General features: G+C 42.8%; 1 protein-coding gene across 1 annotated transcript; it reads right to left on the bottom strand.

Moving 5' to 3' along the window:
- Window positions 1-8288: 8288 nt before the first annotated feature.
- On the bottom strand, window positions 8289-15731 carry DDX47 (DEAD (Asp-Glu-Ala-Asp) box polypeptide 47; the record flags this gene model as incomplete). Its single annotated transcript, XM_010284041.1, has 11 exons — window positions 8289-8848; window positions 8942-9071; window positions 9602-9672; window positions 11037-11174; window positions 11481-11627; window positions 11784-11900; window positions 12025-12096; window positions 12613-12731; window positions 13244-13315; window positions 13989-14177; window positions 15638-15731. Coding segments are annotated over 11 exons (1272 nt in total), but the record flags the coding sequence as incomplete, so codon positions are not given.
- Between the last annotated feature and the right edge of the window lie 421 nt (window positions 15732-16152).

Here is a 16152-nt window from a genome sequence, read left to right as displayed (position 1 = left end):
TTACTGGTTAGGATGTCACCTAACCTTCCAGGACAGCGCAAAATTTTTATAGGTTTGCCCTAAATCTAACCATCCTTCTCTTTACTCATCAAAAAGACTAATGCAATTAATGAGTTTAAAGAAGTTGTTGAATATAAATGAACCATCTCTTCCTAACAAGCAGTCCTACGTTTTTAAGCAGAGAGACTTGCCCAGACAGCCCAGCAGGATCTCCATTGCTTTCTATCGTTTACCTCATTGTTTTGTATCTTCTAGAGCATCTATGAACACAGATCCCAGTCAGTCCCTGAATGGCTGAGATGGGATATGCCTGCAGGTGTGCAATGGAGGGAGTTCCACCTGCACAGGGGCTGTAGTAGATTCTTCTGGCAAGAGGCTTCAAAGCACAGAGGTGTCCCCTAAAATGCCATCAAGATGGGGAGAGCCACACGTGAACTGCTAAGGCATCTCACATCTCCCATGCACCCCAGAAAACACAAGGCAGGCAGAACTAGAAGCAAAGGGCTTAGGCAGGCACCTCTCCAGCAGCCAGGAGAAGAGCCCACAGGACCATATTGCAGTGCAGCATGAAGAGCAAAGCAAAGAACCAGCCCTGGGGAAGTTTAGGGACCTGGTTGCAGGTTGCTTGGTGGGATCAAGGCTAGGGAGAAGTGAGCAGAGTGCAGAAGGTGCTTAGGAAGAGGGATGCATGCATGAGAGCTTCTTGGTGAAGACAGGGAGTCAGGCATGTAGGAATGGCTAAAGGTGGGGGGAGCAGATGGGAGATCCCCAAAAAAGCACCAAATAACAGAAGCTTAATAATGCTACACATTCTGGTGCATGCTAAGCACAAGGAAATCCTGCTCGGGGAGGATCTCAGCAGAACTTGGCAGGCCTGTGCCAGCTGTAGGAGCAAAGCACAGGATCGCTAGGTAATTATGTGAAGGGAGGCCATGCCAGATGCTTCCAAAAGAATAAGTCAGTCCATGCAGAGAGGCCTGAAGGCAGGGAGGGAGGCTGCACCCAGGCACTTATGGGCGGAGGGGCTCCCCTCCCATGCAGGGAGATCCCCTCTCCCTCAGCCATGGGAGAGGTGGCTCCCCAGCTGCATGCCCCTGCGGTGTCACCGCCCCAAGATCTCCATCACTGAATGCTTCCAAAGGTTAGTGGAGTCTCTTGGTCACCTTTATCTGATCAAATGATGGGAGTGGACTGGGCAATGATGCAATCCTGCAGACAATGCAGGAGAGCAGAAAGATGCAAACTCTGCCTATCTGGGCAGTGAGATTTTGCTGATGTGCTGAGCAGGCAGGCTAACCTCCTCCGGTGTACCAGGACAGCCTCGTACATCAGGCAGTCCTGGCTTCTGTTGTGGGGCTCAGCCCACTGCCCTCTTCAGTCACAGAGCAAAGCCTTCCAGCTGAAGCAGGGTCTGGGGCACTGCATAAGCTCACAAACTGTTTCCTTCTAGCCAGGATTCATTTTGAGGCTCAGCATGGCTTCTGGTGCAGAGTTAACCTTACTTCAGCAGAGCAGGCAAAAATTTACCTATTTGTCCTGCCACTGCAAAGGCCAAGGAGATGAGTGTCCAGATCATAGAAGCCACTTCAAGGCAAGATCACCCAGCCATGGTTGGCTTCATATCTCTGCTTGTCAAATGTATTTCCCCACCAAGAGAGGTAACAGCTCTATGCAACTCATCATCCAGCTATAAAGAGGGACTTCCCCCCATCAGTCCTCCTCTTTATCCCTGCATTTTCACAGGTTACCTACTGCACAGTCCTTTCCAGAGACTTCAGCGTATTTTTGGATGCTAACCCACAAGCTCTAAGGCGGAAAAGCATCTCTCCCCATGTACTTTCTGTGTGACCCATGCAAATTGGTAATACACAGTCCTGTAGATCTCAGGTGATCAGAGAATCAAAGGGCTGACATGGCTAACAAAGCTGAACACTTCCACCAGGAGGCTGTCCTAGCCCAAGCAGGAGAGGCTAAAGAACATAGCAAAGGAGGAGAGCTCTTAAAGTTTTTATCCATGTGTTCTGCTTGGCGCAGGACAAGCAAACACTGCTGGTTCAGGGGCTCTGCCTTCCTTTCCAAGAAAGGACAGAGCAACTAGCTTTCCAAAAGGCTTGTTGTGTTTTAAAAGAAGAAAACAAGAAAGCCTTACTTGCTGTGTGTATAAGATACAGAGATAAAGACACTCACCAAAGATTTCGTTGATACTATGCCCTCCAGCAAGCTGCCTTCCCATTGCACAACAGCTTTATCAACAACAGAAGGCTAACAGGGCCCTGCACTAGCCAGGTCTTCCTCTGTATCTGCTGCTTCTACTGAATTCAAGAGGGCCACAACTGTCTGCCACAGGATTTTCAAGAAACACAGCAGTCACATACTCACAGTCCATACAAATACCAGACCGAGAAGACTAGTGATAGCAATTTGCCTTTCATCAGTTTAACACAATCCTGATTGAGAGGGAGATTCCTCGCTAATCACAAAGAGCTGTTCATCAGCCAGACCAGGTGGTGACCCGTGAAAACAGTGCTGGCATTTTTAAAGAGGGAAGGTAGCCTGGCATTCAGAGGATTGATCTTCAAAAAGTCATCCTCGGAATAGATAAGAGGCAGTATAGTTGGAGTAATTAAGTCATATCTGAGTGGGAGCCTTGGAAGAACCAAAGGGTCACAAAACACTAGCAGGCTTCACAAGGAAGGGCTCTTTAACAAACTCAGCTGAGACGAGCAAGCCTGGCTGCAGCCAGCTGAACACAGGCAGAAGTGAGGCTATGTCTAAATTTGATCTTAGAGAGAATACATTAGCAAAATCCGTTTCTGACATTTCTTCCACACATCTTTTATAACTATTCCTCACTATGTTATCCATTTCTGAGAGCATAGACAATACTTTATTTGCATTTTCAAAAGTTTGCATTTTTGTCTTGAAAATTGGAAAGGCGACTCCAAGATTCCTAGTCAATACTAAAGCAATTCTCACCAAGTGGTGGAGAGAGCCTAAACTGAGATACACATACATGATTTGAGTGCATCCAATGGAAAATAGTCCATAGCTCTGCAGAATCTCTACGAGCCATCTCAAGACCTGCAACTACAGGAATGGAAAGCTGATTATGCCTAGGCTCTGTCAAAGGAGTCCATTAGGCTGTCTGCTTCATATTGTTGATTGTGTTTGGAGGAGTCCTTAACAACCAAAGGGAGCCTCTGCCACGCACCAAGATAAAGGTTTAATGCACCTGTAAGCATGCACATGAGCAGCAGTAATAGGGAATCACTTGTGCCAAATTTATGATTCTGAATACGTATTGAGGGAGAGGAAGTATTACTTCCCTGCTGATAATATATCAAACACAGAAGCTGGCAAGGACAGTTCAGGCTGGGTATCTCCTGTTATAAATTCCCTTCAACTGAGCTACAATAAAGACAGTAGAAGACCAAGTATATTCAATTACATGCTTGACTGGGGTACCTTAATTTCTGTGGCTTTAAATTAAATTGAACAAGCCTCCACACGTTCTCTCCCAGGCTTGCTCCATGGGTCCTGTGCCCCCTTACATTGCTACTGCAGGAAAGAAGGTACTTTTGTGACTACAACCCTCATTGTGCAAAAGACTTTCCTACATCAAACCCAAGAATTTTCATAGTTCAGCCCTGTTCATGGGATGGAGGAGACTTACAACAAAAACTACACAAAGGAATCATTTTCTTCTGGAAAGCTGGCATAACCAAAGCAATTCAACCTTACCCTGCAACCCTCCCTCTACCTCACACAGATGACTTGCAGAGCAAGTTTTTCTATTTGCCTTCCTTTATACAGAGAATTGTTTTGTGGCGGATTAAAGGAGACTTAAATCAGTCCAAATGGAAAACATGTGCCAAAAACCTGCCTTCCTTGACAATGTTAAATAGGGAGGAGAAAGTGATGGACAGAAGGAATAGTCTCTGTGAGAGGCCTGTCAACATGGTTCTTTTTCTGCCCTTGCTAGGATTTGAATGGAAGACAAAACATTTCTCCCTTTTTGCATAGAAAGCCCACACTGCATTTCCACTTCCTCAGGAACCTTTAGCAAGCACCAAGCCCAAGGGAAGACAGAAACTTTTGAGAGTCCTATCTCTAGACTTTATTTTAAGAAGAAGCAACAGAGCAGCATGTACATCTCTGCAACGATAAGGATACTCCAGCAGAGAGGGCAGATTAAAATAGTCCTCTTCCCTTTGGATGCACAAAATTACCCTTTGTTAACCTCTAGTAAACACAGCTTCAGGCTTCTAGATGCTTCCCTGAAAAAGTGCTGAACAAGCTCCAAGGGCATCCACCCCTCCCTGAACACCTACAATATCAACAGCTGAAGACTGAACAGTGCCACTGTCTCCTATTGCACAATTAGGCATGACTATGGCACAGTCCAATACACATCCTACCATGAAACATAACCTATACTTGATTGTCATGTTCAGGAAGGCTCCTGCTGGCATCCAAGAGGGGCTTTGGAAGCAGAGAATCCTAGAAACCTAGAACAGTTTGTGTTGGAAGGGATCTTTAAAGGTCATGTAGTCCATCCCTCTCTGCAATGAGCAGGAAAAGAAAGAAAATGCCATCATCATCATCATATTTCCATATCTGAAGGATCCTCAAGAAGAGATACAGCACTGGAGGCAGGGCTGCATTCATTCCTGGGCCAGAGAGCAAGTGACCATTGCCACTCCTTAGGTGCCAGAGGAACAAAACATCTTTAGCTCTCCCTTTTAAATATTGTTATTCTCAAGGAGCTTCCGTAGTCTGACCAGGAAAAAACCTATCCAAAGACTAAGAAAGTGGCTTTCCCCAGAAAGAAAAAAAAAAAAAAAATCTACTGGTAAGTGCATAAGCAATGACTACATGGACTATCTCTGGCACCAAAGCTAGATTTTTACAGCATTTGCTCTGCAACATTTACAAGAATTAATTGCTCGCATGAACGTTTACAGAAGCTCTCCACATGCCATTGCAGGCAAACCACAACTTCACGTTTATACAACAGCAAAATAGTTGGTACGTGCCTGTGTCTTTCACAGGTCATTCAATCAGTTCCATTCCTTCTTAAGTACTTCCAAGGGCTTTTAAGTATGTGGGATATTTTCCTTCTGCAGTGCTTGGCTAGACTGGGAACGTTTACTAATTTCAGTCCTGCTTTGTAAACTAAGGTCCTCCAGATTCCCAGTCACTTCTTAGTCTGAGAGTTCTCTCCTAAACTGATCCTCTTAGCACAAGTTAAAGATGTTACTAGAAAGTCATCATACTTAGCTCTCCTTCTTAGTCATCTCTACTTTTTGAGGGGGGGGCAGGTGGAGGGGAAGGTGGGCTGCCAGGTCCTTGAAGAGGCAGTCTTCCTCATCGTTATTTCAAGTAGACTTAGGCTCAGGCTGCCACCACAGAAAGAAGCGCTGGATTCCCCACCTTGGCTCCCATCTGTGCTTTCCTGCCCATGTCTTCCCTTGCAGCCCCTGGGCAGCAGGTGCATGGCACTGGGGAATTGAAACTGCCAAATCCATTTCAGACAGGTCAGTTCAGCACAGCTTCAGCTCTGGAACACATTATGGTTGCAGGGATTGCTACCTTTTGCAGCTATCCTCATTTATCTTGAAGACAGTTATCCACACTGACATCAGTGTTTAATTTTACTCCTCCCCTCCAAAGAATTGTCCCGCTTCTGCTAGCTCTAGAACATTTAAATGAAAGACACTACAGCCCCATTCTTTGCTGCCTGAGGTAGTTACCGATGCAGTATTAAAAATCAAAACTATAAAATATTATTTAAAGTATGTATTACAAGTATATAAACAATCACCTTCTCATTATGGACTTGGGAAGTGCAGAATTGTTTCAAACTGCAGACATCCCCGCTGAAATCTTTCAGTATGCAGCTTTTGCTGCAACTTCACTTGAGTTTTCAACCACAAAAAAATGACAGGTTGTGTTAGCCTGATCCTATCTTAGGTCACACTAAGGTTAATCCCCCACTTCAGCTCCCTGCTGTGCAAAGACTCCAGAGAGGACTGCTTCAGAGCTGCCCCTCAAGAGTCCTCCTGACTGAACACACATCGGCATCAGTTGTTGTACAAAAGTATGCAGCCACACACATACCAGTGCTTCTATTTTCTGAACTGCCTTTTATCCAGAGACAGGCCTCTGTCCATTCTTCTCCCCTCATGTTTCATTAGATCAGCTACAGATTTTGGTTTAGCCTCGCTCGAAGTTCTGTTTTGACCAAATACATCTTTAGACACTCCCTATTCCACTTCAGTTACACAAACACTAGTCTGACCTAGCCCTCGTGGCATAGTCACAACGAGAAACTATTTCCTGCCCCTCCAACCCACTGAGATATTTTTAGTTGAAATTGAATGTGCATACCTGTGCCAGGTGAGGCACCAGTGAGAATGTGGGTGGGGTGAGACCTTTGCTTTTCTAGTGCCAAGTGTTTCTACAGCTTGTCATTCCAAATCAAGGGAGGCAGCCAGCTGTCTAGGAGTCACTCTTCTCAAAGAGGCTCTGCACCTTTTTACAGCTCTACTTCTCTCCTCTGTTATTCTTGCAACTGCAGAGGAAGGACAGAGAATGTTTGATCCCATTGAGGGGCAAGGCAAATCCCCTCTGCTGTTGCAGCCTTCCACACAGGAAAGAACACAGAGAGATGCTAGAGACTCCACCAAACTATTAAAGAAAGCCTCAAACTACTTCTGAAAGGAATGACCCTGCCCTACGTCCTCCAGCAGTAAAACTGCCCTTCACATCATTTTACAGGACTGGTTCAGGACTGATTCTGCATGCCACCTGTTACATAGCTGGTTATAACACCAAGAGATTTTCCAGAGACCCAGGAGCCTCAGAGGGATTTAATCTTCATTTGCTGATAGCAGGACCAACCCTGTCCTGCCTGTGAATGGTAAGAAATTTTGTTCAAGCATCCAGCAGGAAAGAAGACAAGTCAGGAAAGTTCCCTTGCAAATACTTGTTCCCCATGGAGCATCTCCATCCATATACTCACTCATTTTATTCCTCTCTCTGATGCATTCTAAGGCTGTTTCCTTTTACCTGTGCGGATCCCTACCAAAAGGCCCCACAGAATTAACATGTTCTCATTATTGAGCTTCCACCACTGCCCCTCTGCACTACAACCCATGGAAGACGCACACTCTCTTCCTGCTATGTAAGAATGCTCTTAGCAGTCAACATACCCAAGATCTGTACCCTTACTTATCTACCAATTGATCGTAGACTGCTTTAGAGCTATCAGACTTGAAGGTGAGTATTGGGGAGATTTGAGTAAATTGCTACCAAAAAAAAGACAAAAGAACACTGGCACTCTTCTCACACCAGAGTATGTTTTCTCCTCATGAAGATAACACAGCTGTTTTAGATAAAAACAACACACTCCTAGTTTTAACCATGCTGTGCTTTTTGCAATTTTGCAAATTGTATTGCCTCAAAGTATAAAAGCATTCTGACTAGTATCCATGTGTATATCAATTTATGTTGAGCACAACAGTTACTTCATAGTGTCATCTTGATTACTGCAGTAGTTTCTGCTTGCCATTTAGATCTAAAAAAGAATCTTTTGAACACTGATTTTCATGTAGCAGAAAATCCAGTTTATGAGTGTTCTAATGGACATCAAATTTTCATGTTAAGCAATCATGAAGGAGCTTCTCACCCTTCTCGGCCCAGCAGCAGAAATGCCCAGTGTGAAAGTTTTTATTGACAATGGGAACTAGCACTACCTAGTTTGATATAAAGATGAGTACATTTATCCCACTCTTGCAAACGTCTACTTATACAGCACCAAACCCTGCCTAAGACATTAAAACAGAGTAGAGAAACACAGAAAGAGCCTCTGATACCTGCTTTTCTTCACCACACAGCTAGTGTGCTGCTTTCCTATGTAAATACCACCCTCTTGTGTTGTTTCCGAAGTACTACAAGAATCTGCCACAAAAATAAAACCCACAACCCACCCAAACCCCAGACCTCTCCTTGATTTTGCCCATCACTACAAATTCTGGATCAAATTCCAGGCAGTGAATAATCTAATCCTGCCTAAACAGGTTCTCTCTGTGCTGGGCCACTCTTCAACTGACACATCCAAGGTATTGATGTCACATCCGAATTGCTAAGATTGACCTAAGAAGAAAATCTGGGCAGAGCCGATACTCAAAATGAGCACAACAAGGTCAGTGCTAAGACAAAGAACACCAGGTATCTTTAAAGTTAAGCAAAATATATTTTGAGTCCTCCATGTCATATGTTCCTTTACTAAGGCAAGGGCATCACAGCTGTGCTGTGGAAACTCAGTTACTTCTTTTAACTTTTTCCTCTCTTTCTTCCGGCAGACTTATCTGACCCCAGATGCACTCGGTGAGTTTCGGTAGTTAGACAGGCTGCAGCAGCAGGGAAAGCTGCACCCACACTGCACCTCTTTGTGAATGAGCAGGGCCAGACCACAGCTGCTTTCAGATCCAGAGGTGATGGCCTGGTGTCTCTGAAAGAAAGACTGCTCCCATGGTACCACAACGGGCCAAACTCAGTCTGTAACTGGTAAAGAAGAGAAGTTGTTTCCCAGGTGGGCCACCCAATTTCATAGTAAGTACTTCTGAAAAAAAATATGCACTGGAGACAGCTTGGTAGACCATTTCTGCCAAGCTCATGTAGCCATAAAGAGGAAAATTAAAAAGTCTGTCCAAATGCTGAACTAGAAGGCTTTCCTCCTCTTCTTTTTCCCACCAGCCACCTTATTCCTGACACCAATAGCTTCTTCTGTGTCATCATCATTATCATGCCGAGATCGCTTCTTCTCTCCCTGCTCCCGCAGCTCCTGCAATGTAATCAAGAGATTGACCAAGAGTTCTGGCACCCGAGGAAATTCAGACTATAACAGCGAGTTGAGGGACAAAAAGGCAACACCCACCATTCGAGCAAATCTCTGAGCCTCAGCCACACGCTCTGTCAGCATCATAACTTCTTCCTCTTGCATTGGAAACGCTGGCAGCTTCTTGCCAATCAGGTGTTCAATGCGCTGGAACAGCTCTACATCATACCTGAGAAAAGACAAGACACTAGCTTGAATCGGCCTTCCTGAGAGTGCTTTAGCTGTCACCACCCACAGACATCACCCCTTATCTCCATCTCACAGACACTGTTAGCTTGTGCTGATGGTCTCACAAACAACTCTTAATTGCATCTGAATGATGCCATCGTTCAGAATGGCTTCACTGATTTGTTCAGTTCATCTCTGTTCACAAGTATTTGGTAAAGACTTTTTTTAGCCAAATACTTCAGTATTTATCAAAAAACCCACACTTACCTAACCTGCATTATATATCATAAAAATATACATATATTATACAACCAAGTTAGAAACAGTTCTGCTCATTACACACCTGCTTCTAGAATCTTTTCTTTATCCCTCCTCACCCTGGGCTTTGAATTCTCTGCCCTTAAACTAAATAAATCTAACTGGCACCTCAGAATGAAAAGTAGTGTTTTCTTCTCACCCAGGATGAGGTCAAATGTTTTCTGTTCTGAAACACAGCTGGGAAGAATAAGTCTGCCACATTTTAACACTTACTGTGTGACAAAGGTGATAGATTTGCCAGATCTCCCAGCTCGAGCTGTTCTCCCAACACGATGAATGTAATCCTGCAAACAATTTTCTTGATAAGCAATAGGATATGTACACCAAACACAGAACAGAAGTTGTGGGAAATCAGCCCATATAATTTTTCTTTAGGATAGAACATGAAAACGGGGAGAAAATACAGCCAAGATTAAATAATTGAGACTGCGTTAGGATTAGGATTTGAGAAGATACTGGCTTGTGGAGGCATATCTTTTGTTTTAAGATTTGAATTCTTTTCTTTCTGAAGGAAAAGACCACCTCCAATTATTCAAGACTGCAGGACAGAAGTTGTGATACATGACTTTGCTAATCAACTATCACTTCCTTGGAAAGCTAATGTTTAAAGTGAGCCAATGCCTGCATTTTCAGTCTTGGGATCTATTGTTCTACATAGTATGTCTTCCAGACAAACTCTCTGGCAAGTAGATTTAAGTTTGGCAAACATAGTGAAAGGGAGGATGAATGAGAACAATTTGGAAGCTTCTGATCTATTGAGCAAGACTTCTGTTTATATGGTCATAGGCTGTCTCCCAGGTTTTATTCTGCATTGTGGAAATTAAAATACTCCCTTCTTCTCCCTGCAGGATCTGTGGAGAAAGGAAGCATCATGAGAAAGGATGTGTTCTCTGACATGGTTAGATGGGGGCGGGGGGGGCACAAAATCTGTAACATCATTCAAGCTGTTGCCCACACCATTATTTTTTTTTTAACTTTTATCCTTTTACAATGTCAAAAGCAGTGTCTTCAAAAGAACCCCCATACTGCCTTCTGTTTGCAATGTGTAGTACCTTTGATCATTATAAGAAACAGTAACAATTCCTGAAACGTATGTTAACGGTAAGCTTTCTGAAACTAGGCTGGGAAACAGTGTCACACCCCAAAGATCATACCATACTTTCTATAAGGTAGAAAGTTAGTAACTCACTTTTTTCAGTTTGCTGAAATGAAAGGTGATATGAAGGTGAAACATAAATGGGAGAATTTTTACTTTTTTTTTTTTTAAACACAGTTTAAAACGTGAAGGCAGACTTGGATCACAGGAACAGACTACGTGAAACCAGTAATATGTTAAAACTATTTTCAAAGTCTAGAAGCCCTTTAATGTAATATGGAAAAACACATACTCTGAGTAGAAATGCAGACACATAACGTCCCTCACTTCCCCTCTTCACTTATAGGATCAGTTCTACAATCCAGATGAAGCCACCCAACCAAACTGAGATACCAACTCAACTGCAGAGGCTGAACTACATCTTTTAATCTACAGCAGGGTGAACTACAGTTGCAGCCAGCAGAAGAGAGAAAAGGTGTCTTTGTTCCTTCGTCTAGCTTCACTATGCCTCCGGTGACCAGAAGCTCTCAGCTGCCACACAGACTAGCTTACCTTAGAGTGCGTAGGAATATCAAAGTTTATCACCACATCTACATGTGGGATGTCCAGACCTCTGCTTGCAACATCAGTAGCCAGTAGAATAGAACGTGCCTTTGCCTTGAACTTGTTTAGAGAGCCCAAGCGTTTATTCTGGAAGAGGGGAGGACAAAAAAGGAATGAGTGAATAATGCTCATTCTGGCTAATATGCTCTTGTTGAAATACTGGTACAGAAGAACTGGGGGAAAAACTACTTAAAAATCTCTCTTCTCTAATTTCTTTCTGAACTATTGCAGAATAAATGGCAGCATTCACATCAGTTAAATTTCCAGCGATCAGTCCAGTCCACTAGCTGCAAAATACTCCTCCTGCAAGGTAATTATCACTCACTATGGTACAGCCCATTTCCCAAGCGACAGGTCTCTCTCTCTACTCCATTCTGTGGGGTATGCCCATACCTGACTCATCTGCCCATGGAGAGGAATGGCAGTGAAGCCCAGGTTGCGGAGCAGTAGAGCAGTCCTCTGAGTATTGTTACACGTACTACAGAATATCATGAAAGAGTTTCCAGCTAGCTCATTCAAGATATAAACCAGGTAGCTGTCCTGTAAAGAAACAGACAGAAAAAGAGAAAAGAGATAATCACATACGCCAAATTAAAGAGTAAGTATAAGCCAGAGAAGATGACAAGATATCGGGCAGATTTAGGAACATCAAGACAAGACACAATCAGAAAAGGGAAGAAACAGAAGTGGCATTACCTTGAATTTGGAGGGGATGAAAATGTAGTACTGCTGTAGTTTTTCAACTGTTTGATATTTGGAAGAAACAGCACATTTAACAGGATTCTTCAGAGCAGCACGCTGGAGTTTTTGAACCTGGGAAGATGAATGTAAGTTAGTACTAGATGCACAGAGATCTTGTCAGAAACCTGTATGATACAATCTAGTCAACAGTATAGCCTAATGGAAGGAGAACTAAAGCAGAGTACTCTGCTCTCACCTTCTTGGTCATGGTAGCAGAAAACAGGAATGTCTTCCTGTCTCGAGGAATCACTTTCAATATCTTATCCACCTGTAAAAGTAGAAAGGAAATGGAAATGCTGAATACAACAGCAATCAAGACACAAGCTTCCTCCAAATATAATGATCATCCAAATGAAGAGTAATGCACGTGTGCAACTTAGACTCACAGCAGAAACAAAAATCCCCTCATCTAAAGGGAAGGTGCAGACTGATAGCTTGTTGACAATTAGGCAGTGTGAACTCCAGAAGTCCAATAGCAGTGCAAGTATCAGGCAATATTCCTGCAGGAATGTGTGTGTGATCATTTTCTACAGTAACTGCATCAAATCAACTTCAGAGAAAGCAGTAGATTTCAGACACAAAATGCCTCCTACTGTCTTGCTAGTGCTTTGCAGAACTCTGCTAAGTTCTACTCCCACCATAGACTTTTGTGCAGTTATTAGATCTTGCTTACAATTTGCTTTTAATTTCTACAGATCAGCTCAGTGTTTACTATGTGACTGTATGAAGTGATTTTAAAGGGACTTATCTGGTGTTCCAAACTCTTCTTTCAGCAGATTCTTACCTCTGTCTCAAAATCCATGTTAAGGATCCGGTCAGCCTCATCCATCACTAAGAACTTCAGAGCTCTTAAGTTGAAGCCCTTTGTATTCTCCAGATGATCAACTAGACGGCCAGGGGTTGCTATCAACAAAATTACGAGAGCAAATTTAAATGAAAGCAAAGGAAAAAACTCCAAAGAAGCAAGAGAGCCATCCGTTACAGAAATGAGATTCTTTGCCCAAAAGAAATAAAGACAGATTGCTTTGTGGGAAAGACTCTTTCATAGGATATCTTCAGAGCGTTTTGAAATAAGACTAATGGAATCAGACTGTCTGAAGAATGCCCTCCTTCCTCCTCTCACCTAGAAAAAAAAAAAAGGCAAAACAAAACAGAGTGTAGACAAGCTATACTGAGAAGGATGAGACCAGCATTTTGAATACTTAAAGGAATGCTTTGGAATGAGTTTGTAGCAGCAAGGCTACTGGTGTATACTTTAGAAACATTAACAAGCCAATACTCAGGCCTCAGGACAAAAACAAATTAAGGATGTACTCTCACTTCTCCTTCAAATGCACAAAAACTTTTGGCACTCTTTCTTTGGACAGCTCAGTTTGATGATATTCATACCCCATGCCCCCAGCATTTTAACTTACCAATTATAACATGTGGTTTCTTGGCTAAGGCCAGAGATTGAGACATCGTGTCGATTCCACCCACAATAACCGCTGCAGGACAAACAGAATATAGTCAACCTCTCAGTGTAGTACCAGCCAGCTCCTCGCACCAAGTGTTTCCTCCTAGTCCCTGCCACCCACAACAAATCTGTACAAATGAAAGTCTACTTATCTTTACAAGAATTCACTTTATTTTAGCACACCTGAGCTTCACAGGCTGCTTAAGCCGTACCATTAAGTCCTTACTGGCCCAGGGTATTTTATTTTCAGAGTTGAAGAGCTACAGACAGCATCTGTTTTTTGCAGCTTAACTCAGCTGCAAAAAATCTAGGAGTTCTAAAATTACCCACAAAGCTTTTACATTTGTAGAGAATACCTAAAGAACCAATACAGAAAATCTGAAGGAAAGATTAAACTACATCACACTACAGAGTGGAACTCTATGTAGTTTCACTGGATGCAAACTTACTATTGAGAAGATAGTCTTCTACTTCCACCTGTAACTGTTTGGACATAAAATACAGAAGAGCTGCAGACTGTTCCATGAGAAAAGACCCCAGAGTCTTTCTTTCCCAAACCTGATACCAGATCTCTGTCTTCCAGCATCGCAAGCTTTTCTCTTTTGTTCAACCCCCCATACAAATACTCTGTACTTTTTTCATTGCAATCTAGAGCTAGATTTCAGTCTTCAGGAAAACAGCTCCAACATCACAAAGCTACTTACTACTGTGGACACCAATGGAAGATCCAAGAGCTTCAAACTGCTCTGATATTTGGAAGGCTAGCTCCCTCGTTGGTGTGAGGACAAGAGCAAATAATCGCTGAGGTGTTTCCAGCAGTGCTTGAAGAATTGGCAAAGCAAAGGCTCCTGTTTTTCCAGAGCCAGTTTCTGCTAGTCCAATGATATCTCTGCCTACAAGGAGCAGGAAGGAGGGCAAAAACTGTTACAAACCTAGACCAGAAAAAGAGGTCTTTAAAGCACTGTGCAATAAAGCGCAAGAATTCCTTAAAAACAGGAAAAAAAGGAGACACACAAAGGATAAATAAGAACAAAGGGCCAAAACAAAATATTTCAGAACATCTCTGCAGCATTTTTAGAGTGTGACTTCATTTGTACAATAATTACAGTCTCAATCCTTTCCATTCTATAGTTATGCTTCTGCCAATATACAGGTTATCATACAAACTTTAGGTTGGAAAAAAGCTTTATTATTTCTCAAATCTGTCCATTTACAGCCTATTACTTCTACCTGTTTAAGTATTCTAGACCAACTGTTGTCTGTTTACTGGCTTACAAGGAAACAGACTCCAGCATCTGAGACTTAGGTCATACCAACTACAAGACAACAGCACTACCAAACCCACACTTCACAAACCACAATCAATTTTGTGCCATTGATTAAGAGAGTAATCTAAACCAAATTTGCAGCAGGAAGGATTAGGACAGCAAGTCCTTTACTCAAAAACAGTGCAGGCAACAGGTTAGATTTCATCAATAGAAACCATTCTGACCTCCTGAACTACAGGTGAGAAGAACATACTGCCAACAGGCCTTAAACTGGAGACAACTTCTCAGGAATGCAATCTTACTTTTGTTTTTTTTTTTCCAAGAGAATCTTAAGTGTGGAGTAAGAGAGTCTGACAACAGTTAAGTACTAAAACAGAGTAGACACTGAAAGTTTATTCCCATTCTGTCACTACATTGTTCTGTTCTGGCTTCACAGTATTTAAAAACAAAACCAAAACAAACGCCATATCAAACAAATATTCTACGGGCAGAATTGTTTGCTGAATTCAGTAATTTATTTTCCCGTAATTCCAGGATGTTTACAGAAAGTCACTGTGGTTTGCTTATTACTCACTCCAGAGATCTAATTTCAGAGTTGCCTGCTCACAGCAAAGCAGATTATATAAACTATGTAATCAGTCAAGGCATCTCCAATTTCAAACACACACTGTAGGTCTCTACCAGAAGAGGCACAGTCCTAAACCTATCAGAAGTTTCCTGTGTATCCTTGAGTATTTTAGAAAGAAAATGGTCAATGTAGACTAGCAGCTCAAATGATTGACAATGATTCTATTTAACATGGAGTGTTAGAACTACTCAACAGTAGTGAACACTCAAGAACCCACGTTTGTACCCATTTGAAAGTCTGCAATTGCAGGCAGTGTTATAGGAGAAATTAGTATTCCAAGCACTACCTGGGAAGGACACAAGAATGACCACAGAGACTACTTCTAGCCAGAGTTCTTCAATGATGAAGAAGTGAGAACACTCTCATCCCTGCCACTTACTTCTCACTCAGCAAAATTCATTCACATAGACCTCCTGGGGCATTCCCAGATTCAGGATCAGAGAAACACACTGCTTACCTTGGAGGGCCACTGGAATAGCCTCAACTTGGATCTTTGTTGGCATCTTCCATCCTAACTGGTCACAAGCTTCACACAGGACATCTGTGACTCCCTGAACATTAGTGGAAAGAGAAAAGGGAAACAGACATCACCAAGAAAACCTAAGTTAAATCATAAAAGTTAAACACATGCTGCAACAGAGCCGAGCTTGTCTCTAGCAGAGATAAACCCCATCAGGCCCTCAATGCAACTACATGAAAGGGCAGGCTGCTCACAGTGACCCCACCTCCATCAGTAATTTCATAGACTTGTACAAAACTGTTAGAGGTGACTGTCATCAGCAAGAAACCAGTCATTTTTTCCCCCCTAGTTTACACAAGGAATTTTACACATACACAGAGCTGTCTTCTCTTCCCCTCTGGTGGTATCCCATGAGCATGGAAAAACAGAAAAGCCCGGGCAAGTTAACATAACTGAAAATATAGGCAGCCGGCTGAGAAACACAGACCGAAGCAGGAACCCCAACCTCAGCG

This window comes from Phaethon lepturus, unplaced genomic scaffold (assembly GCF_000687285.1).
Source record: "Phaethon lepturus isolate BGI_N335 unplaced genomic scaffold, ASM68728v1 scaffold11193, whole genome shotgun sequence".
NCBI classification, from domain to species: domain Eukaryota; kingdom Metazoa; phylum Chordata; class Aves; order Phaethontiformes; family Phaethontidae; genus Phaethon; species Phaethon lepturus.
This window is presented reverse-complemented; position numbering and strand designations above follow the sequence as displayed.